The 23,078-nt window shown below is 43.1% G+C and overlaps 1 protein-coding gene across 7 annotated transcripts in view; it reads right to left on the minus strand.

Moving 5' to 3' along the window:
• LOC132773014 (tyrosine-protein phosphatase non-receptor type substrate 1-like) overlaps positions 1 to 23,078 on the minus strand; it is a 659,100-nt gene that overhangs the window by 33,335 nt on the left and 602,687 nt on the right. For all 7 annotated transcript variants that reach the window (XM_060771884.2, XM_060771886.2, XM_060771881.2 and 4 more), the window contains one exon: positions 22,323 to 22,664. In XM_060771884.2, the coding sequence (XP_060627867.2) occupies positions 22,323 to 22,664 (342 nt within the window). The remainder of the gene's footprint in view (positions 1 to 22,322; positions 22,665 to 23,078) is intronic.

Genomic DNA, 23,078 nt, shown 5'->3' on the forward strand with positions numbered 1-23,078 from the left:
CAGGATGGAGGGGAGTCTTTTTGTGTCAGGAGCAACTTGAGAAACTGCAATTCACTTCTGGTGTGAAAGAATTGGCCATCTGCAAAGACATTGCCCAGGGGACGCCTGGATGTTTGATGTTTTACAATCCTTGTGGGTGGCTTCTCTCATGTCCCAACATGGGAAGATAGAGCTGATGCATGGGAGCTCACTCAGCTCTCCGGATTCAAACCGTCAACCTGTCAGTCACCAGATCTGCTGGCACAATTTGCCATCAGAGGCTCCAAGGATGGGAGCTGAAGTTCAACAACATTTGGCGGTCTGCACATGTTTTCCCCCCACTGAACAAGACAGACTCCACCCTCAATCCCAAGATGCTGTATATACTCGAGTATAAGCCGACCCGAATATAAGCCGAGGCACCTAATTTTACCATAAATTACTGGGAAAATGTATAAGCCGAGGGCGAGAAATGCAGCAGCTACTGGTAAGTTTCAAAACAGAAATAGATACCAATAAAATTACATTAATTGAGGCATCAGTAGAGTAAATATTCAAAAATATTTACATGAAATTGTAATTTAAGCTAAAGCTGTCCAATTCCGATTAAACCATTATTCTAACCTTCTTCAATGTAAACGTGCATACCTATCCTTCCAATAATAATAAATAATAAATGTAATAAAAATAATAATAGAATAAAACAATAAATGTAATAATAATAATAAATAGAGTAAAATAATAAATGTTATGATAACAATAAAGAGTAAAGTAATAAATGTAATAATAATAATAAATAAATAAAGTAAAATAATAAATGCAATAAAAATAATACCAATAACAAAGTAAAATAGTAAATAACATTGACTCGAGTATAAGCCGAGGGGAGATTTTTCAGCCTAAAAAAGGGGCTGAAAAACTAGGCTTATACTCGAGTATATACAGTACTTTCTCCACAGAGAACTGAGAATGACTGGCATCAAATCTCTTAAAAGAGGCTGACCTAGGCCATCCTGAACCCACTGTTATTTATGAGAATGGACCATGGCATAGTCCAGACACTTCCAGACATTTCCACAAGGATTGTAGGAAATGCAAGATCCAGCTTGGAAGTTGTGGAAGATATTTAGAAGACATTAAGACCTACATTTTTGAGATCCATGGCCTGGGATATTGGCAGAGAGTGAAATTACGTGGATGTATGAACAAAGATATATGCTGCTTGCCACTATGTATGCCACAATCCTCTTTTAGAAGCTACAGTATTTGCTCACATGGGAACACAATTGTTGGAATGCTGTGGGTGCCATGTTTAAGTTACCCTGCCGAAGCATTATTATTATTATTATTATTATTATTATTATTATTATTATTATACTTTATTTGTACCCCGCTAGCATCTCCCGAAGGATTCGATGAGGCTTACATAGGCCGAGGCCTCAACACACAACATAGCAGTACAAACTAGGCAAATCAAACAATTAAAAACAGGATAAAGCAAATAAACAACAGGCAAAAGCAATACACTAAAACACAATAAGAACTGGGCCAGTCCAGAGTAATGGGTACAAGAATTAAAAGTGCTGATGTGACAGGAGGTGTATATGAGGCTTCCAGGGCAAGTGCGATGTGCAGCAGTCATTGGTTCTGATAAGGTGCTTATGGGACTTGGTAGTGGAGATTTCCTAATCTGGGAAGGCGCATCGGAAAAGCCAAGTCTTCAAGTTCTTTCTGAAGACTGCCAGTGTGGGGGCCTGTCTAAGGTCTTTGGGGAGGGTGTTCCAGAGTCTGGGAGCCACCACGGAAAAGGCCCTCTCCCGCGTCCCCACCAAGCGCGCTTGCGACGCAGGTGGGATCACGAGCAGGGCCTCTCCAGATGACCGAAGTGAGCATGTGGGTTCGTAGATGGAAATGCGGTCACGCAGGTAAGCTGGTCCCAAACCGTTCAGGGCTTTGTAGGTAAGCACCTGCACCTTAAATTGAGCTCAGAATATAAACGGCAGCCAGTGGAGCTCCTTGAACATGAGGGTTGACCTCTCTCTGTAAGGGGCCCCAGTTAACATCCTGGCTGCTGATCGTTGGACCAGTTGGAACTTCCAAGCTGTCTTCAAGGGCAGCCCCACGTAGAGCGCATTGCAGTAGTCCAGTCTGGAGGTGACCAAGGCATGGACCACTCCGGCCAGATCCGCCTTCGCGAGGTATGGTCGCAGTTGGCGCATAAGTCTCAGTTGTGCGAAAGCCCTCCCAGACACTGCCGACGCCTGAGCCTCAAGCGTAAGCGATGAATCCAAGAGGACTCCCAAACTGCGGACCTGTGACTTCAGGGGGAGTATAACCCCGTCCAGCACAGGTTGCCACCCTATACCCGGGTCAGGTTTTCGATCGACCAGAAGGACCTCTGTCTTGTCGGGATTGATCTTCAGTTGTTCCTCCTCATCCAGATGGACACAGCGGCATTACACATTTTGGTTTAATGTGCCTCACGTCTGTTGCAGTTCAAGACCAGAGAAGCAGAGCTGTGCACACAATACCCTTTGCACATGCAGATCCACATTAATTTAGGCATTTCCTTGCACATTTGCAGAGTATTTGACTGAGTGTTAAGTGGCATGGCTGTTTGTGCGCTGAGTTGTGCAGTGCTGCCATTCAATGCGGGATGTGTGTAGCACAATAAAAGTGCAATTCCACATATCGAGATTTAATTTATACGACCTCAATGTAGGATCTTGGCTCCTGAATGTCAAGCTCAATACAGATTCTGGGGAGCAAGCAGGAACTCAATAGGGTCCTGGCCCAAGGCTGTCATTAATCCAAGAGTTCCAAATTACATTCTGGAGAGCCATGAAATCTCCAAGTAAGTGAACTGATTTCCCCCAGTTTCATTAAGAAGTCAGACCAGGTTTTTTTCTTCTTCCGGGAGGGAGTTAGATGATACAGCAGGATCCGAAAGGCAGTTTTATATCAAGAGTAACTGCGAAAGAGCTTCCTGGTGTGAAAAGGGAATATGGGAGAAGACTTGAAAAGGGAGAAAATGTCAAAGAAAAGGAGAAAAAAATCGAAGATGCGTCGTGGAAAGGATGGGAGAGAAACTAAAGTAGAAACGCTGTCTAGTCTGGAAATATAGGTTTAGATCCTACACTCAGATTGTGTCGCATACATCTCTGCATGTCGGGACATTTGAATAATAGTTGCGTGCCCCACATGGGCACCCACCCTTGGTTTTGCACACTCATTGGAGAGAAGGAAACACACACAATGTAAACATTGAACTATTGATTCCCACTCTCATTTCAATGTCTTCTGCAAGTTGTTGTGTTGTCAAAGGCTTTCATGGCTGGAATCACTGGGTTGCTGTGAGTTTTCCGGGCTGTATGGCCATATTCCAGAAGCATTCTCTCCTTATGTTTCACCCACATCTACCCCGGTGGCGAAGTGGGGTAAACCCTTGTGCCGGCAGGATTGAAGACCGACAGGTCGCAGGTTCGAATCCGGGGAGAGGCGGATGAGCTCCCTCTATCAGCTCCAGCTCCTCATGCAGGGACATGAGAGAAGCCTACTACAAGGATGATAAAAACATCAAATCATCCAGGCGTCCCCTGGGCAACGTCCTTGCAGACTGCCAATTCTCTCACACCAGGAGTCACTCCTGACACGACAAAACAAAAAACAAAAACAACCCACATCTATGGTAGGCATCCTCAGAGGTTGAGGGGTCAAGTTGATTAGAGGAAACTGAAAAGGATACTCTATGATGTTGGGAGTGAGTGCACTTTGTGAATTATCCATGCATTAGAAAGTAAAGGAGCCCTCTGAGTCCATGTCTTGAGGGAATGGGTGAAAAGGGGGAGCTTAAGAATAACCTCACATGGGAACTCTTTCACATATTGAACTCAGATATTAGCTCATCTAGGTTGCTGTGAGATTTTTTTGGGCTGTATGTCCATGTTGCAGTAGCATTCTATCCTCCAGTTTTGCCTGCATCTGTGGCAGGCATCCTCAGAGGTTTATTCAGAAGTCTGTTGGAATGAGGCAAGTGGGGTGTGTATATATATCTGTGGACTGTCCAGGGTGGAGGAAAGAACCCTTGTCTGGGTTGCTGTGGGTTTTCTGGGCTGTATGGCCATGTTTCAGTAGCATTTTTCCTCAAGTTTTGCCTGCATCTGTGGCAGGCATCCTCAGAGGTTTATTCAGAAGTCTGTTGGAATGAGGCAAGTGGGGTGTGTATATATATCTGTGGACTGTCCAGGGTGGAGGAAAGAACCCTTGTCTGGGTTGCTGTGGGTTTTCTGGGCTGTATGGCCATGTTTCAGTAGCATTTTTCCTCAAGTTTTGCCTGCATCTGTGGCAGGCATCCTCAGAGGTTTATTCAGAAGTCTGTTGGAATGAAGCAAGTGGGGTGTGTATATATATCTGTGGACTGTCCAGGGTGGAGGAAAGAACCCTTGTCTGGGTTGCTGTGGGTTTTCTGGGCTGTATGGCCATGTTTCAGTAGCATTCTTTCCTCAAGTTTTGCCTGCATCTGTGGCAGGCATCCCCAGAAGTTTATTCAGAAGTCTGTTGGAATGAGGCAAGTGGGGTGTATATATATCTGAGAACTGTCCAGGGTGGAGGAAAGAACCCTTGTCTGGGTTGCTGTGGGTTTTCTGGGCTGTATGGCCATGTTTCAGTAGCATTCTTTCCTCAAGTTATGCCTGCATCTGTGGCAAGCAGCCTCAGAGGTTTATTCAGAAGTCTGTAGGAATGAGGCAAGTGGGGTGTATATATATCTGTGGACTATCCAGGGAGGAGGAAAGAACCCTTGTCTGGGTTGCTGTGAGTTTTCTGGGCTGTATGGCCATGTTCCAGAAGCATTCTCTCATGACGTTTTGCCCACATCTATGGCAGGCATCTTCAGAGGTTATGAGGTTATGAGGTCTGTTGGAAGCTAGGAAAGTGGGGTTTATATGACCTCTTTTCTGTGTGAATGTTGCAATTGGCCACCTTGATTAGCATTTAATGGCTTTGCAGCTTTAAAGCCTGGCTGCTTCCTGCCTGGGGGAATTCTTTGTTACACAACTGTGGCAGCTCGAATAGTATATGGTAGATATTGGAAAACCCCAGAGATACCTCCTTTAGAAGAATGGGAAAAACATATTATAGATATGCTGATAGTGGACAAAATAACTGTATTATTAAGAGGAGAACTATCAGATAATTTTGTTAATGAATGGCAACCAAGGATTCAACACCTTAATGTAAAATTAAACTAAAAATGTATATAGAGGATCCTATAAGATTGTAGACAAGGAGGGAGTGGATGTAAAGTAAGAGTCTATGGACTGCATGGTATCTGGTAGACTCCTGCAGAGGTGAGAGGGTCTCTCTTGTCCTTTGCTGAACGTAGCATTTGTTGGATTTTCTTAGTGGGCCTGTAGATAGTTTGTAGGTTGTGTTTCTTAATCAGCTTCCCTGTGCGGTCAGTGGTTCCCTTGATATAAGTTGTTACAAATCAAAAATACAAACAATTTCTCGATGTATGCATTTCAAATTCCCAAATCACTTGTGTGTGTTTTTAAAAAATCATGTTTAAGCTTTGATGAGAATGTGGGGAATTCTTCTTCTTTTTGATTTAGGTATTTTGTGGAGGAAGTGCTGGGTAATAAATAGAGTTGGGTATTGACCTGCTTAAATGTATTTACAGCTTTGTACTGACTTTTTCTTTTTAAAACACAATTTGAATGTCAGGATTGTTCGTCGCGGACAGCTTCCACTTATCAACCTTTCAAATGGAAGAACGGACGCCTGGTAACCATTTCTTTCCAAATGCCCTGCTGTGTGAGAAGTTATGCATTGATTGTGGCGCACAACCTTTACCCCGAACGGTTTCATTGAATACGCAACCTGAAATAGTGATACAGCAATTTGAAAGGAAGGCAATGGAAAACTCCCTCTGAATATCCCATGTTTGGGAGGAAAACCACAGGGCTTGCCATATGTCAACAGGAGACCTGAATGCACCACATGCTGACACACAGAAGCCTCAGTTAACAATGCTCATTGATCGCTACTTTCACTTTGGTGGAAGATTGTTGAAGTTTTTCAGGCTGTATGGCATCCTTAGAGGTTGGTTCAGAGGTCTGTGGGAATGAGGCAAGTGGGGTTTATATATCTGTGGAGTGTCCAGGGTGGAAGAAATAACTCTTGTCTGTTTGAGGCAAGTATGATTGTTGCAATTAGCTAGCTTGATGAGCATCGACTAGCCTTGCAGCTGCAAAGCCTGGTTGTTGCTACCTGCAGGCATCCTTTGTTTGGGAGGCGTTAGATGGCACTTGATTTCTTGTTGTGTGGAGTTCTCCTGTTTCTGAGAAGTGTTCTTTATTAAAGAGCCTTCGACAACTCTTTAACAGTAGAGTACACAGCTTTCCAAACTGTGTGGTGCGTTTGCAGTGTGTATGTGTATTGCATGAATATCTATCTATCTATCTATCTATCTATCTATCTATCTATTTATTGTATCCATCTATCTATCTATCTAACTGTAATGTTCGTTTGTGGGAGAAACATTACTCAGAAACCACTGGACGAATTGACACGAAATTTTGACACAATATAGTCCAACAAGTGTCCACCACCCCTAAACACACACACACACAAAACCAGTGGAACAGACTTAAAACCTCCCAAAATACACCATATATACATATACACATACACTCATATACATATACACATGCACACATACACACACACATATACACAAGCACACACAAATATACACAAATACACACATATACATATACACATGTGCACAAACATGTGCACATACATATATGCATATACACATGCACACACATACACACATATACATATATGCATATACACAAGCACACACATATGCACAATATATGTATACACATCTAAACACACATGTGCACATACATATATGCATATACGCCTGCACACACATACGCACATATACATATATGCATATACACGAACATACACATATGCACAATACACATATACACATCTAAACACACAAATACACAAATATATGCACACAAATATATACACACAAATATATACACACAAATATATTGTTGTGAGTCAGCATTCTGACACCATACCTACTACTACACACAAATATATACACACATATGCACACACATCAGCACATCCACATATATATATGCAAACACACATATATATATACACATATACACAAATATATACACACACATAAACATATATATATATACACACAAAACACATATGCATATAGCAATAAATCATATATTTTAAAAATATATAAATGAAAGGTTTTCATGAGATATATTGTGTCCCTTCATATACTGTGTTTTCTGATGGTCTTTGGCGACCCCTCTCACATCCCCTGGCGACCCCCTCAGGGGTCCCGACCAGGTTGAGAACCAGTGGTTTAGGGCTTTATAGGCTAAAGCCAGTGTAGTTGGCGCAAGAGAGGCATTGCATGCTCCCTTAGCGCCGCTCCTGTTAGTAACCTGGCCGTTGGACCATTTGAAGCTTCCGAACAGTCTTCAAAGGCAGCCCCACATAAAGCACGCTGCAGTAGTTTATATGGAATGTAACCAGTTAGTATTTGGATGGGAAACTACCATTGAATTCCAGGTGCTGTTCGCTAAATTTGAGAGGAAGGAACTGGCAAAAATATCAACAAACCTCTGAGTATTCCTTGGCTAAGAAAACGGGTCACCCATAAGTTGAGAGCTGAGCTGAAGGCAGAAAGACACATAGACTGACTTGAAACTCAGACTGGGAAAAAGGAATAATAACAATAGGGGGGAGCAGGAGAGGAGAAGACTCCAAAATAATAAGGCAGCTCAAAAAAACAGAGAGCCTGATAACATATTCGTACAGTGCAGAAGCAAAGCATTAGGTTGGGAAAGAAAAGAAATGCAAAACGGAGCCGTTCCTTCCCACCACAAGCACGCTTGACTTAATTCAGACCTACCATATAAAGCTGTAAAAAAACCCGAAACCTTTAACATGGTTAAGGGATGACATAGGGTTGGTTAATAAGAATGAGAAACCCTGAAATGTCAAAACCAAGCAGTGCCATTTTAATCTATTTCCTCCCCATCCATCAGTGGAGAATTCTTTATATTTTATGCGCTCGGCTTTGAAGCTAACATCCGTGCGGATAATGTTTTGCACTTGAGGCAGGGAAAAGAGATTGAAAAAAGAAATTACATATGTACTTGGATCGGATGAAGGGACATCTAAGGAGATAGAGGGAGGCGCTCTGCAGAGGTCGTTCTTTGCTGGGGAGGCTTTGGATATTCCTGGACTTCATTTCCCAGAAGCCCTGCCCTTGAACATGCCGATTAGGTCTTCTGGAAGTCGTATCCCAACGTCATCTGGAGGGTCCCCTATTTGAGAAACCCTACCTATAGCTGGAAATGTGTGCAATTGGAAGGAAAAGTCTATGATGTTGGGAATGAGTGTGCTTTGTGAATTTATTAATGACTTAGATGAAGGGTTAGAAGGCAGGATCATCAAGTTTGCAAACGACACCAAATTAGGAGGGATAGCCAATACTCCAGAGGACAGGAGCAGGATTCAAAACGATCTTGACAAATTAGAGAGATGATTGGCCAAAACTAACAAAATGAAGTTCAACAGTGACAAATGCAAGATACTCCACTTTGGAAGGAAAAACGAAATGCAAAGATACAAAATGGGGGAAGCCTCGCTCGAGAACAGTACGTGTGAAAAAGATCTTGGAGTCCTCGTGGACAACAAGTTAAACATGAGCCAACAATGTGATGTGGCAGCAAGAAAAGCCAATGGGATTTTAGCCTGCATCAATAGAAGCATTGTGTCTAGATCTAGGAAAATAATGCTACCCCTCTATTCTGCTTTGGTTAGACCACATCTGGAATATTGTGTCCAATTCTGGGCACCTCAATTCAAGAGAAATATTGACAAGCTGGAATGTGTCCAGAGGAGGGCGACTAAAATGATCAAGGGTCTGGAGAACAAGCCCTATGAGGAGCGGCTTAAGGAGCTGGGCATGTTTAGCCTGAAGAAGAGAAGGCTGAGAGGAGATATGATAGCCATGTATAAATATGTGAGAGGAAGCCACAGGGAGGAGGGAGCAAGCTTGTTTTCTGCTGCCCTGGAGACTAGGACACGAAACAATGGCTTCAAACTACAAGAGAGGAGATTCCATCTGAACATGAGGAAGAACTTCCTGACTGTGAGAGCCGTTCAGCAGTGGAACTCTCTGCCCCGGAGTGTGGTGGAGGCTCCTTCTTTGGAAGCTTTTAAACAGAGGCTGGATGGCCATCTGTCAGGGGTGATTTGAATGCAATATTCCTGCTTCTTGGCAGAATGGGGTTGGACTGGATGGCCCATGAGGTCTCTTCCAACTCTTTGATTCTATGATTCTATCCATGCACTAGAAAGGTAAAGGAGCCCTCTGAGTCCATGTCTTGAGGGAATGGGTGAAAAAGGAAAGCTTAGCTGTACACCCAAGAATAACCTCACATGGGAACTCTTTCACATATTGAACTCAAATATTGGCTCATCTAGGTTGCTGTGAGTTTTTTGGGCTGTATGTCCATATTTCCTGACGTTTCGCCTGCTTCTGTGGCAAGCATCCTCAGAAGTTTGTTTAGAGGTCTGTTGAAAATGAGGCAAGTGGAGTATATATATTTCTGTGGACTGTCCAAGGTGCGGGAAAGAACCCTTGTCTGGGTAGCAGTGAGTTTTCAGGGCTGTCTTGCCATGTTCCAGAAGCATTATCTCCTGACGTTTCACTCACATCTACGGCAGGCATCCTCAGAGGTTGTGAGCTCTTTTGGAAACTAGGCAAGTGGGGTTTATATGTGATTATCAGTGATTGTAGTTCACCTACAATCACAGAGCATTCTGAACCCCCACCAACGACAGAATTGGGCCAAACTTCCCACACAGAACCCCCATGACCACCAGAGTGCTAGTATATATCAGTACATAGTTAGTTCTCCATAATCCATGGTTTGGCATCCACGGATTCCACCGCTGATGGCTTGAAAATAGTACAGAATAATCCAAAAAACAAGCCTTGATTTTGCCATTTTAAATAAAGTACACAAAGATTACTATGAATATAATGGTACTTGATCATCCATGCATTTTGGTACCCATGATAGTTTCTGGAACCAAAATTTCAGCAGGCACTAAGGGCCACTGCATTGTCATATTGCTCTAATCTGATTGGCTGGATGGATGTATTTCCTGAAATATGCACAGCCTGTCCTGTATCTAGATCAGGCATGGGCAAACTTCGGCCCTCCAGGTGTTTTGGACTTCAACTCCCACAATTCCTAACAGCCTACGGCTGTTAGGAATTGTGGGAGTTGAAGTCCAAAACACCTGGAGGGCCGAAGTTTGCCCATGCCTGATCTACAGAATAGTGTGGCATACAATAAACTCAATTTAGGATAATTAATAACAATAACATTAATTGTGAAAGACTAAGAGTATATTAAACCCTTTAATCGCTTACAGCCAGACAATGGAAAGCCATTTAAAACAATGCCAACCATAACATATGTGCAAAAATGAATAACATCAATTAGGCCTCCCTTGATAACTTGGCATGGAAATGATGCCGGCGTTGGCACCGCTGAGGATTCCCGAGGGAAGGTATTCCAAAACCTGTCAGAATGGAGAAGGCCCCCTCACAAGTATTGTCAACTCACTAGCAAAATTGCTCTCCAAAATGTCAGGCAGGCTCCTTTCTTAGCTGTACCTGGCAATCACGGATATATATATTTCCCCCTGGTCTTCTGCTTCGCTTCCCAAATCAGACAAGATCAGGAAGTGTGTGCAAGTAATGCGCTTTTAACAGGGGAGGGTGACCATATGTCCTCCTTTTCACAGACATGTCCTCTTTTTAAGAGCTAACATTTCTGCCTGGGCATATTTTTAAAAATATCCAGGCTAATGGGAATTTGGCCTGCATCAATAGGAGTACAGTGTCTAGATCCAGGGAAGTCCTGCTCCCCCTCTATTCTGCCCTTGGTCAGACCACACCTGGAATCACACTGTGTCCAATTCTTAGCACCACAACTGAAGGGAGGTGTTGACTCTAAGCTGGAATGTGTCCAGAGGAGGGTGACTCAAAGGATCAAGGGTCTGGAGAACAAGCCCTATGAGGAGCGGCTGAAAGAGCTGGGCATGGTTAGCTTGCAGAAGAGAAGGCTGAGAGGAGACATGATGAGGGCCATGGATCAAGATGTGAGGAGAAGTCATAGGGAGGAAGGAGCAATTCATATTTTCTGCTTCCCTGGAGACTAGGATGTGGAACAATGGCTTCAAACTATAGGAAAGGACATTCCACCTGAACATGACGAACAACTTCCTGACTGTGAGAGCTGTTCAGCAGTGGAACTCCCTGCTCTGGAGAGCGGTGGAGGCCCCTTCTTTGGAGGGTTTGAAACAGAGGCTGAATGGCCATCTGTCAGGGGTGCTTTGAATGCAATTTTCCTACTTCTTAGAAGGGGGTTGGACTGGATGGCCCATGAGGTCTCTTCCAACTCAAGGATTCTATAATTCTTTTGAAATGTCCAGAAGGTCTGTCTCCTTCAATTTTGTCCCAACCTTGAGTCACTGCTGAGAGTTTTGCAAGGAGATGAGGCAGAGAATGGCTCAGAGAAAAAGAGAATGAGAGAGTGAGAGATTAACGGCCTCATCACACTAGAGAAAAAAAATCCACTTAAAATCCAGACTCTGCCTGATGCAGAATCCTGGGCTTTGTAGCTAAGGGAGGCACCTTTAACAGCCTCACTAAACTACAAACTCCAGAATTCTGCAGAAGACAGAAACTGGATTGGGTTGTTGTAGGTTTTTTCAGGCTATATGGCCATGGTCTAGAGGCATTCTCTCCTGACGTTTCGCCTGCATCTATGGCAAGCATCCTCAGAGGTAGTGAGGTCTGTTGGAACTAGGAAAAAGGGTTTATATATCTGTGGAATGACCAGGGTGAGACAAAGGACTCTTGTCTGCTGGAGCTAGGTGTGAATGTTTCAACTGACCACCTTGATTAGCATACAATGGGTTGACTGTGCCTGGGGCAAACTTTTGTTGAGAGGTAATTAGATGTCCCTGCCTGCTTCCTCTCTGTTGTGCTGTTGCAATTTTAGAGTTTTTAAATACCGGTAGCCAGATTTTGTTTATTTTCATGGTTTCCTCTGGATTTTTTCTCTAGTGTGATTAAGAGGGAAGGGGAAAGAGAAAGAAGCTGAGGCAGCTTTGGAAGAGGCAGAGATGTGGGAAAGGCAAGGCCAGTCGTTGCTATTTAAACACAAAGAAGGCTGGGAGTATTTCTAGCCGCGTATATAGTATGAGTATTTAAAGTAAGAGTTACTGTAGTGATTAGTAGTTTCAAGCAGTGTGTTGTTAAATGTGTGTTTCTGCTTTTTGAAATGTGTAACCCTAGCATATTGTGGGGTGATGTGCTGCTTCACACATCTCATTATATATACAGGCATCAGGGACGCTATCGGCGAGTGTGCCACGGATACATCTTTCTGCATCACAAGTATGCCATGTAAGCGTACATGTTGTTGCATTCTATGTTTGTAGGCGATGCAGATTTACGACTACAAAGGACGTTGCTTACTTGTAACTCAACGTTTTGTCATTTGTGAGCCATAAATGAGGCTTTCCAGTTAATGAGGAGCCCGATGCAATTGTGCGCTTTTAAGCATGAAGATTTTATAGCTACCTTGGAGGCAGGAATCACTCCATTTGTCATCGCTTTGTTCTTTTGGCACTGCAAGACCAAACTAGATCATTCAGGATTAGCTGCAAATTGGGGGAATGGAGATTGTTGCCATATAGGCAGGAAGGTGCAATTTGGGATGCAGGGCAGGGGGTGGGAAAGGGAGGGCTCAATATGTTTTCATATCTGCTGCTTAGAATCAGAGAAACAGAAAGATGGGAGAGGCCGCAAGGACCATCCAGTCCAACTCCCGGCCATGCATCCTTGCTCTTTTCCCTTAGATCAGATACAGGGAACATATGGACTTCCATATGTTTTGGACCGGCACTCTCATAATCCCGCACCGTTGGCCATGCCATTTTGGCCAAAATATCTGGAGGACTAAAGTTTCCCAGTTTCCCATCAGCTTCAACTAGGGCTGCCAGGACTCTAAGCTTGAGCTGAAGTGAAATGCTGTGCTCCTCTGCAGGGTAGAAAGAACAGATCTCAGACCAACAGTGCCAGAGGAAGGGAATGTTCTCATTTCGTATGCCAGGCAGCTTTAAAGCCTGGGTATCCATTCCTATCCATTCCAAATGGTGCCAGTCCTCTCTGCCTCAACATTGCTGTTGTTAACTGCTGTCAAGCTGACTTTGACTTATAGTGACCCCACGAATGAGAGGCCTCCAAGTCACCCAGCTGTGCTTAGATCTTGACGGAGTCCATCCATCTGGAATGGGGTCTTCCTCTTTCCCTGCTGCCTCCTACTTTACCAAGCATCATCTTTTCTAGTGAGTCATATCTTCCCATGATATGTCCAAGGTACAGTCTCCATTACTCATTTTGGCATCTAGAGCAGCGTTTCTCAACCTGGATGTTAGGACTCTTGGGAGGGGGTCATGATGGGGCTTCAGAGGGGGCCAAAGACAACCAGAAAACATTTATTTCTGATGGTCTTAGGAACCCCTTTGGCAGAGAAGGCTGAAGATCTCACCGCATGCCCGTCCCTTCGTTTTTGGAAACAGATGGCGAATCTTCCCACCCAAAGCCCTCCTCCGATGTGATTAGCTGGCCTCTCAGTCACCTCTCAGCCAAGGGGAGGGCTGTTTCTGAGACTCCAAGTAGGGAGGGGAGAGCAGACATGTTTGGCACATTGCAGCGTGGTACGCTTGTGCGGGCGAGGGAAAGCATGCAAGGCTGGAGGGAGGATCATGCCAGTAAGTCCCTTCAAGGCATGGGGGATTTGTGGGAAGTTTGGCCCAATTCTATCTTTCCTGGAGTTCAGGATGCTTTTTGGTTTTAGGTGAAGTGTAAATCCCAGCAACTACAACTCCCAAATATTAAGATTGATTTTCCCCAAACTCCACCAGTGTTCACATTTGGGCATATTGAGTATTTGTGCCAAGTTTGGTCCAGATCCCTCATTGAGTCCACAGTGCTCTCTGGATGTAGCTGAACTACAGCTCCAGAACTCAAGGTCAATGTCCACCAAACCCTTCCAGTATTTTCTGTTGATCGTGGGAGGTCTGTGTGCCAAGTTTGGATCAATTCATTCCATCATTGGTGGAATTCAGAATGCTCTTTGATTGTAGGTGAACTATAAATCCCAGCAACTACAACTTGCAAATGATGAAATCAATCCCACCCCTCAACCCCAGCAGCATTCAAATGTGGGTATCTTGGGTATTTGTGTCGAATTTGTTCCGGTGAATGAATATACATTCTGCATATCAGATATTTACATTACGATTCACAACAGTAGCAAAACACTAGCAAAAGGACCAGAAGGCATGATCATCAAGTTTGCAGACGACACCAAATTGGGAGGGATAGCCAATAGTTCAGAGGACAGGAGCAGAATTCAAAACGATCTTGACAGATTAGAGAGATGATTGGCCAAAACTAACAAAATGAAGTTCAACAGTGACAAATGCAAGATACTCCACTTTGGCAGAAAAAATGAAATGCAAAGATACAGAATGGGTGACGCCTGGCTTGAGAGCAGTAGGTGTGAAAAAGATCTTGGAGTCCTCGTGGACAACAAGTTAAACATGAGCCAACAATGTGATGTGGCGGCAAAAAAAAAGCCAATGGGATTTTGGCTTGCATCAAGAGGAGCATAGTGTCTAGATCTAAGGAAGTAATGCTACCCCTCTATTCTGCTTTGGTTAGACCACATCTGGAATATTGTGTCCAATTCTGGGCAACACAATTCAAGAGAGATATTAACAAGCTGGAATGTGTCCAGAGGAGGGCGACTAAAATGATCAAGGGTCTGGAGAACAAGCCCTATGAGGAGCGGCTTAGGGAACTGGGCATGTTTAGCCTGAAGAAGAGAAGGCTGAGAGGAGATATGATAGCCATGTGAGAGGAAGCCACAGGGAGGAGGGAGCAAGCTTGTTTTCTGCTTCCTTGGAGACTAGGACGCGGAACAATGGCTTCAAACTACAAGAGAGGAGATTCCATCTGAACATGAGGAAGAACTTCCTGACTGTGAGAGCCGTTCAGCAGTGGAACTCTCTGCCCCGGAGCGTGGTGGAGGCTCCTTCTTTGGAAACTTTTAAACAGGGGCTGGATGGCCATCGGTCAGGGGTGATTTGAATGCAATATTCCTGCTTCTTGGCAGAATGGGGTTGGACTGGATGGCCCATGAGTTCTCTTCCAACTCTTTGATTCTATGATTCTATGAACTGTTTTAAGGGGTCGTGGTTGAGAAACACTGGTCTAGAGAGAGCCAGGCTTCCTTTGTTCTCAAACGTATTTGTTTATCTTTTGAGCCCTCCACAATCTCTGCAGAACGGTCCTCCAGCAGCATCCTTCAAGTGAATTCTTTTTCTTCCTCCTTGCTTTCTTCACTGCTCAGCTTTTGCAACCATACACAGAGATAGGGAACACGATGTCAAGGACTATACTCTATTATTCAATGGGAGATTTTTCACAATTGAAGTTACTCCAGAGCTATCCTTCCAAGTCTTGGCCTTATTTGACTGCAGTTTCCATTCTGACTTATGATTTTTAACTATTTCAATCTCTTCATTGCTTACTTTAAAGTTATGTAAATCTTCTGCTGTCATGATTTTTGTTTCTCTTCATGTTCAGTTGTAAACCTGCCTTTGCATTTTTCTTCCTCGACTTTCCTCAGTAATCATTCCAAGGCTCTGCTATTTTCTGCAAATAGTATGATAGTCATCTGTATCTCAGATTGTTGGTGTTCTTTCCTCCAATTTTCACACCTCCTCCTTCTGAGTCTAATCCTGTTTTATGTATGATACGTTCAGCATACAAATTGAACAGGATGATAAAATGCATTGCAGCTTGATCCCCTTGCCAATTGGAAACTGCTCTGTTCCTCCTTATCTGTTCTAACAGTGGCCTCTTCTCCGGAGAGCAGGTTACTCACAGGGACAATCAAATGTTGTGGCACACTCATTTCTTTAAGGGTGAGGAGAGCAGTGTGATGCTGGTGAACTAAAGCAACAGGAGAAATGCAGAGAGAAGGCCTGTTGTGTCATTTGGAGAATGGCTGTGTGCAACAGTATTATGAGTCAAAAACACCCTACAAGTCCAGGCAATAAGGCAGGCAAAGCTCTCTGTTTGGAACTGTCCCAGGTGCTGAAATTTCAGGACCAAAACCTAAGACTTCTTCTGACATCACATAATATGGACCTGTTGATGTCATTAAGCATGAAACATGCAGCATCCACCGCAGTTACACAAAACAAGGATTTTAATAAAAAAAAACAATCTAGTCTAATCTATATAAATAAAAATGTAATGTTCGTTTGTGGTATTCACAGAACTCAAAAACCACTGGGGCAATTGGCACCAAATTTGGACACGATACACGTAACAACCCAATGTATGTTCTTCACTCAAAAAATTGATTTTGTCATTTGGGAGTTGTAGTGGACACGATACACCTAACAACCCAGTGTATGTTCTTCACTCAAAAAAATTGATTTTGTCATTTGGGAGTTGTAGTTGCTGGGATTTATAGTTCACCTACAATCAAAGAGCATTCTGAACCCCACCAACGATGGAATTGAACCAAACTTGGCACACAGAACTCCCATGACCAACAGAAAATACTGGAAGGGTTTGGTGGGCAGTGTCCTTTGGTTTTGGAGTTGTAGTTCACCTACATCCAGAGATCACTGTGGATTCAAACAATGATGGGTCTGGACCAAACTTGGCACAAGCACTCAATATGCCCAAATATGAACACAGATGGAGTTTTAGGGAAATAGACCTTGACATTTGGGGGTTGTAGTCATTGGGATTCACAGTTCACCTACAATCAAAGAGCATGCTGAACCCCACGAACGAAAGAATTGGGGCAAACTTCCCACACAGAACCCCCATGACCAACAGAAAATACTTAAGGCCATCCAATCCAACTCCCTTCATCAGGGCAAGAAAACGTAATCAAAGTCCCCCATAGATAGATAGATAGATAGATAGATAGATACGATTCACACACACACAGCTATAGTATCATAGATTTGAAAGGGACTCTTAAAGAAGGACAATGATATCTTCCATATTCCAGAGTAGGCAAACCAGACACTCTCCACATCAACACTGACAAAGAAACAGCAAGAAATACTGTTTACCCACAAGCATAAAGAAATTACATATATTAGAAACCAACACTTTCTCATTACTTTGTTTTCCAGATCAACAGACTGGGCCACAGCAATGCATGGAAGGGGATAGCTAGTATATTCATATAATCATCGAGTTGGAAGAGACCTTGTGGGCCATCAACGCCCTACCAAGAAGCAGGAAAATCGCATTCAAAGCATCCCCGAAAGATGGCCATCCAGCCTCTGTTTCAAAGCCTCCAAAAAAGGAGCCTCCACCACACTCCGGGGCAGAGTGAGTGACTGAGAAGATTGCATAGTCAGTACTGGTAACCAGATTTTGTCCATTTTCATGGTTTCTTCCTTTCTGTTGAAATTGTCCACAAAGCAAGCTGGGCAGAGAATATTATTTGGAAACACATAAATTCTGTGCCACTGCTAAACAGCTCTCCTTACAGTTAAGAAGTTCTTCCTCAGGTTCAGGTGGAATCTCCTTTCCTGTAGTTTGAAGCCATTGTTCCATTGCATTCTAGTTCAAGGGAAGCAGAAAACAAGTTTGCTCCCTCCTCCTCCTCACATCTTGATCTATAACATCTCCCATCTTGATCCATTGCGTCCTAGTCTCCAGGGCAGGAGAAAACAAGCCTGCTTCCTCTTCCCTATGACTTCCCCTCACATCTTTATGCATGGCCCTCATCATGTCTCCTCTCAACCTTCTCTTCTGCAGGCTAAACATGCCCAGCTCTTGAAGCCACTCCTCATAGGGCTTGTTCTCTAAACCTTGATCATTTTAGTCACTCTCCTTTGGACACATTCCAGCTTAAAGTCAACATCTTTCTTCAATTGCTGTGCCCAGAACTGGATACAGTGTGATTCCAGACAGCAGAATAGAGGGGTAGGAAGACTTCTCTGGACCTAGACACTATACTCCTATTCATTCAGACCAAAACCCCATTGGCTTTTTAGCTGCTGCATGACATTTTATTGTCAAAGCCTTATACAGCCATAATCATTGGGTGTTGTGTGGTTTCCAGTCTATATGGCTATGTTCTAGCAGCATTTTTTCCTGATTTTTCAGCTGTATCTGTGGCTGGCATACTCAAAGAGTTTGGTTGTGGTAAAGCAAGTGGAGTATATGGACCTGTGCAATAATTTCCAGGGTGGGAGAAGGAACCAATGTCTACTCACTAAGTGTGAAGGGTGCAATTAGCAAGCCTGATTTGCAAGAGTTTGAGTGGGTTCCACCCATTAGCATGTGAGTGACTGAGAAGATTGCATAGTCAGTACTGGTAACCAGATTTTGTCCATTTTCATGGTTTCTTCCTTTCTGTTGAAATTGTCCACAAAGCAAGCTGGGCAGAGAATATTATTTGGAAACACATAAATTCTGTGCCACTCTGGCAACTACTTTGTCAGACTACACGGAGAAGCCTTTGAAATCTGCAAGCATGCGGACAATTTCAACAGAAAGGAAGAAACCATGACAATGAACAAAATATAGCTAACAGTATTGGGAAAGGCAACGATGCTGGGGGAAATGGAAGGAAAAAGAAAGAGGGGCAGACCAAGGGCAAAATGGATTGATGGTATCCTTGAAGTAACTGGCTTGACCTTGAAGGAACTGGGGGGTGGCCACAGCCGACAGGGAGCTCTGGCATGGGCTGGTCCATGAGGTCGGAAGTGACTGAATGAATAAACAACAACATTGAGAAACACCAGAATCAAAACAGTGACTAATAAATGCCACCCAGGCACAGAAAGCTCCCAGGCAGCAAACAATCAAGGGTAGGTGAACACCACCCAGGCAAAGGATGTCTCCAGGCAAAAAACAAGGGAAACCAAGGCCTGGCTACCTCCATGCAGATGCCCTCACTATTGACTATGCAATCTTCTGTTACAGGCTAATGGATGGATCCCACTCAAACACTTGCAAACCAGGCTTGCTAACTGTTCCCTTCACACTTGGTGACTAGACATTGGTTCTTTCTCCCACCCTGGAAATTATTCCACAGGTATACATATTCCATTTGCCTTCATCTGAAGGAGACTCCTTCTTTGGAGGCTTTTAAACAGAAGCTGGATGGCCAGAGCAGTACGTGTGAAAAAGATCTTGGAGTCTTCATGGACAACAAGTTAAACATGAGCCAACAATGTGATGTGGCGGCAAAAAAAGCCAATGGGATTTTGGCCTGTATCAATAGGAGCATAGTGTGTAGGTCCAGAGAAGTAATGCTACCCCTCTATTCTGCTTTGGTTAGACCACACCTGGAATATTGTGTCCAATTCTGGGCACCACAATTCAAGAGAGATATTGACAAGCTGGAATGTGTCCAGAGGAGGGCGACTAAAATGATCAAGGGTCTGGAGCACAAACCCTATGAGGAGCGGCTTAAGGAGCTGGACATGTTTAGCCTGAAGAAGAGAAGGCTGAGAGGAGATATGATAGCCATGTATAAATATGTGAGAGGAAGCCACAGGGAGGAGGGAGCAAGCTTGTTTTCCTTCCTAGGACGCGAAACTATGGCTTCAAACTACAAGAAAGGAGATTCCATCTGAACATGAGGAAGAACTTCCTGACTGTGAGAGCCGTTCAGCAGTGGAACTCTCTGCCCCGGAGGGAGTGTGGTGGAAGCTCCTTCTTTGGAAGCTTTTAAACAGAGGCTGGATGGCCATCTGTCAGGGGTGATTTAAATGCAATATTCCTGCTTCTTGGCAGGGGGTTGGACTGGATGGCCCATGAGGTCTCTTCCAACTCTTTGATTCTATGATTCTATGAGAAAATGTCCCAAGTCCTGACATCTGACAAATTTGGGTGCAGGATCTGGGGGGAAAAATCCCATGAGTGGCAGCTGTGAGTGTTCCCCAAGCTCTAGCAGCAATGTAAGGCCCCAATAAAATCCCTATATGAAAGACTAACCCACATGGGATGTGAGCCCTAACAGGACTGGGAGCCATGCGTGGACCCACTGGGTGCATTTTGCATCCTGCCTGGCTGTACAAAGGTGCTCCCGTTCCGTGACTCTGTGTTCCGATATTACCAAGTTACACAGTTCCACCCAAATTATTCCCTCTTATCCGCAAATCCATTTCAACAGCAGCTGATCCCATAGCAGTCCCAGTTCCCCTCCCCTTTCTAGTTTTCCGTGCATCTGTATTATCTCAAAGGCCCACTCCCTTCCGAAGGGTTGGCACCCTCTGTTCTCAAGGGTTGGCCCTGAAGTCTCAAGGAAATGAAACCGGCAGTTCCAACCACAATAAATACCACTTCTGCTTTCCACGTTCCACCTCCCACCTTTTGTTTTTCAGTTGTTGAGGCATCAGTAGGTTAAATGTTTTTGAATATTTACATAAAACAGTAATTCAAGATAAGACTGTCCAACTCTGATTAAATCATTATTCCACGGTGGTCCACGCTTTGGTTACATCCTGTTTAGACTACTGCAATGCTCTCTACGTGGGGTTGCCTCTGAAGACTGCCTGGAAGCTGCAGCTAGTCCAACGCTCGGCAGCCAGATTACTAATGGGTGCTGGGTACAGGGAGCACACCACTCCGCTGTTACACCAGCTCCACTGGCTGCCAATTAGCTTCCGAGCACAATTCAAAGTGCTGGTGTTAACTTATAAAGCCCTAAACGACTCCGGCCCTGTTTACCTCTCCGAACGTATTCTCCCCTATGAACCATCAAGATTATTAAGATCGTCTGGAGAGGCCCTGGTCTCGGTCCCACCGGCCTCGCAAGCGCGTCTGGTGGGGACGTGGGACTGGGCCTTCTCAGTGGCGGCCCCTCGACTCTGGAACTCTCTCCCACTGGTGATCAGAACCGCCCCGTCTATCCTGACATTTAGGAAACAGGTGAAGACTTGTTTATGGAGACAGGCATTCGACAAGTGAACCAGCACCCTGAGATACGGATGGAGGATGATGAGCAACGATTTTAGTATGATGACTGACCATTAGAGTTATTGATTGTAATTGCTGTTTTAATGTTTTACTGTAATATGTATTGTGATGTTTTATTGATTGTATGTGATATTATGGTTGGAAACCGATCTGAGTCCCTCAAGAGAGGTGAGAAGGCCGGTATACAAAACTTTTAAATAAATAAATAATAATAAATATTCTAACTTTCTTCAATGTAAATGTGATTATGTATCCTTCCAATAATAAGAGTAAAATAATGGAAATGTAATAATAATAATAATAATAATAATAATAATAATAGAGTAAAATAATGGAAATGTAATAATAACAGTAATAATAGAGTAAAACAATAAATGTAATAATAATAATAATAGAGTAAAATAATTGATATATAATAATAAGTAATAATAGAGTAAAACAATAAATGTAATAATAATAATAATAAATAGAGCAATATAATAAATGTAATATAATAATAATAAATAGAGCAAAATAATACATGTAATAACAGTAATAATAGAGTAAAACAAGAAATGTAATAATAATAATAAATAGAGCAAAATAATACGTGTAATAATGACAATAAATAGAGCAAAATAATACATGTAATAACAATAATAAATTGAGTAAAATAATAAATGTAATAATAACAATAATAAATAGTAAAAAATTAAATGTAATAATAATAATAGAGAAAAGAACAAATGTAACAAAATAATAATAGAGTGAAATAATAAATGTAATAAAAACAACAATAATAACAGAGTAAAGTAGTAGAAGCGGAGGGGCGCTTTTTCAGCCTAAATAAGGGCTGAAAAACTTGGCTTATACTCAAATATATATGGTACTAGGTTTTTTTTCTATCTTTCTAATGCTTAACTGCTTCTACTTCTGGTAACCTAGTTACATTTTAACTTTGGCATGATGTGTATTGTTTAAATGACATTTGGGATATCAATAAACATATTAATAGGCTGGCCCACTCCCTTCTCTTTCCGCTATTGAAACATGCAGCCCTCAAGAAGCCATTTGCATGCAATAAATGCACAATTTCCCTCAATGCTTGGAGAGATAGTGAACAGGACAGATTGCCCTCCTTGGACCCAAAGAGACCTTGAGCAGGACTTACCAATCACAGAAACGACGGTGCCTTTCCCAGAGGTTTCTTCCACCTCTGTTCCTGATGTCTTTTTGTATTTCACACAGTAATAGGTCCCAGCATCCTCAGGTCGAACGTTACTAATGGTGATGGAGAAGTCTGTGAGGGATTCAGGAACAAGCCTTGTCACTCGAGGAGAGGAGTCTTTTTGAGTATAAATGGGTGGTTGGTTTCTGTCGGGGCCCCTGTACCACCGGACCCCTCCTGGCCTTCCGCTCCCCTTCAGGATGCAATTCAGGGTGAACTCTTCTCCTGCGGACACCGACAAGGTCTCTGGAGTTTGTATTATCTCTGGTGTCTGGCCTCTGACCCCTATAAGAAACAAACACAGAAATTCAGAGTTACATGTTGCATCTAGAACTCATGTCAGTAGGCAAGCTTCAGCCCGAGTTTGAAGGGAGCTGTCCAAAGTGCTGAATCCGCTTTCAAGCTCAGACAAAAACAGAGCTGGATTCACACACTCACTGACCTGAAAGTCAATACCACAAGACATGGATTGAGACAAACAGGTGCATCATTAATGGCTATTTAATTTTTATTTGCATTCTGCCTTCCTTCCAAAATTGGGAAGCAAGGTCATCATGTCAAAAAATCTATCTAATAACATGCCATGAATTATAAATATGATATTGTACATTAGTTATATCTACTTTAAAATTAATAGTTTAAGCCATCTCAAAAACAACCATATCGACTCTGATAAGCGGAATAGGTTTCCTATTATTG

Source organism: Anolis sagrei, chromosome 4 (assembly GCF_037176765.1).
Source record: "Anolis sagrei isolate rAnoSag1 chromosome 4, rAnoSag1.mat, whole genome shotgun sequence".
NCBI classification, from domain to species: domain Eukaryota; kingdom Metazoa; phylum Chordata; class Lepidosauria; order Squamata; family Dactyloidae; genus Anolis; species Anolis sagrei.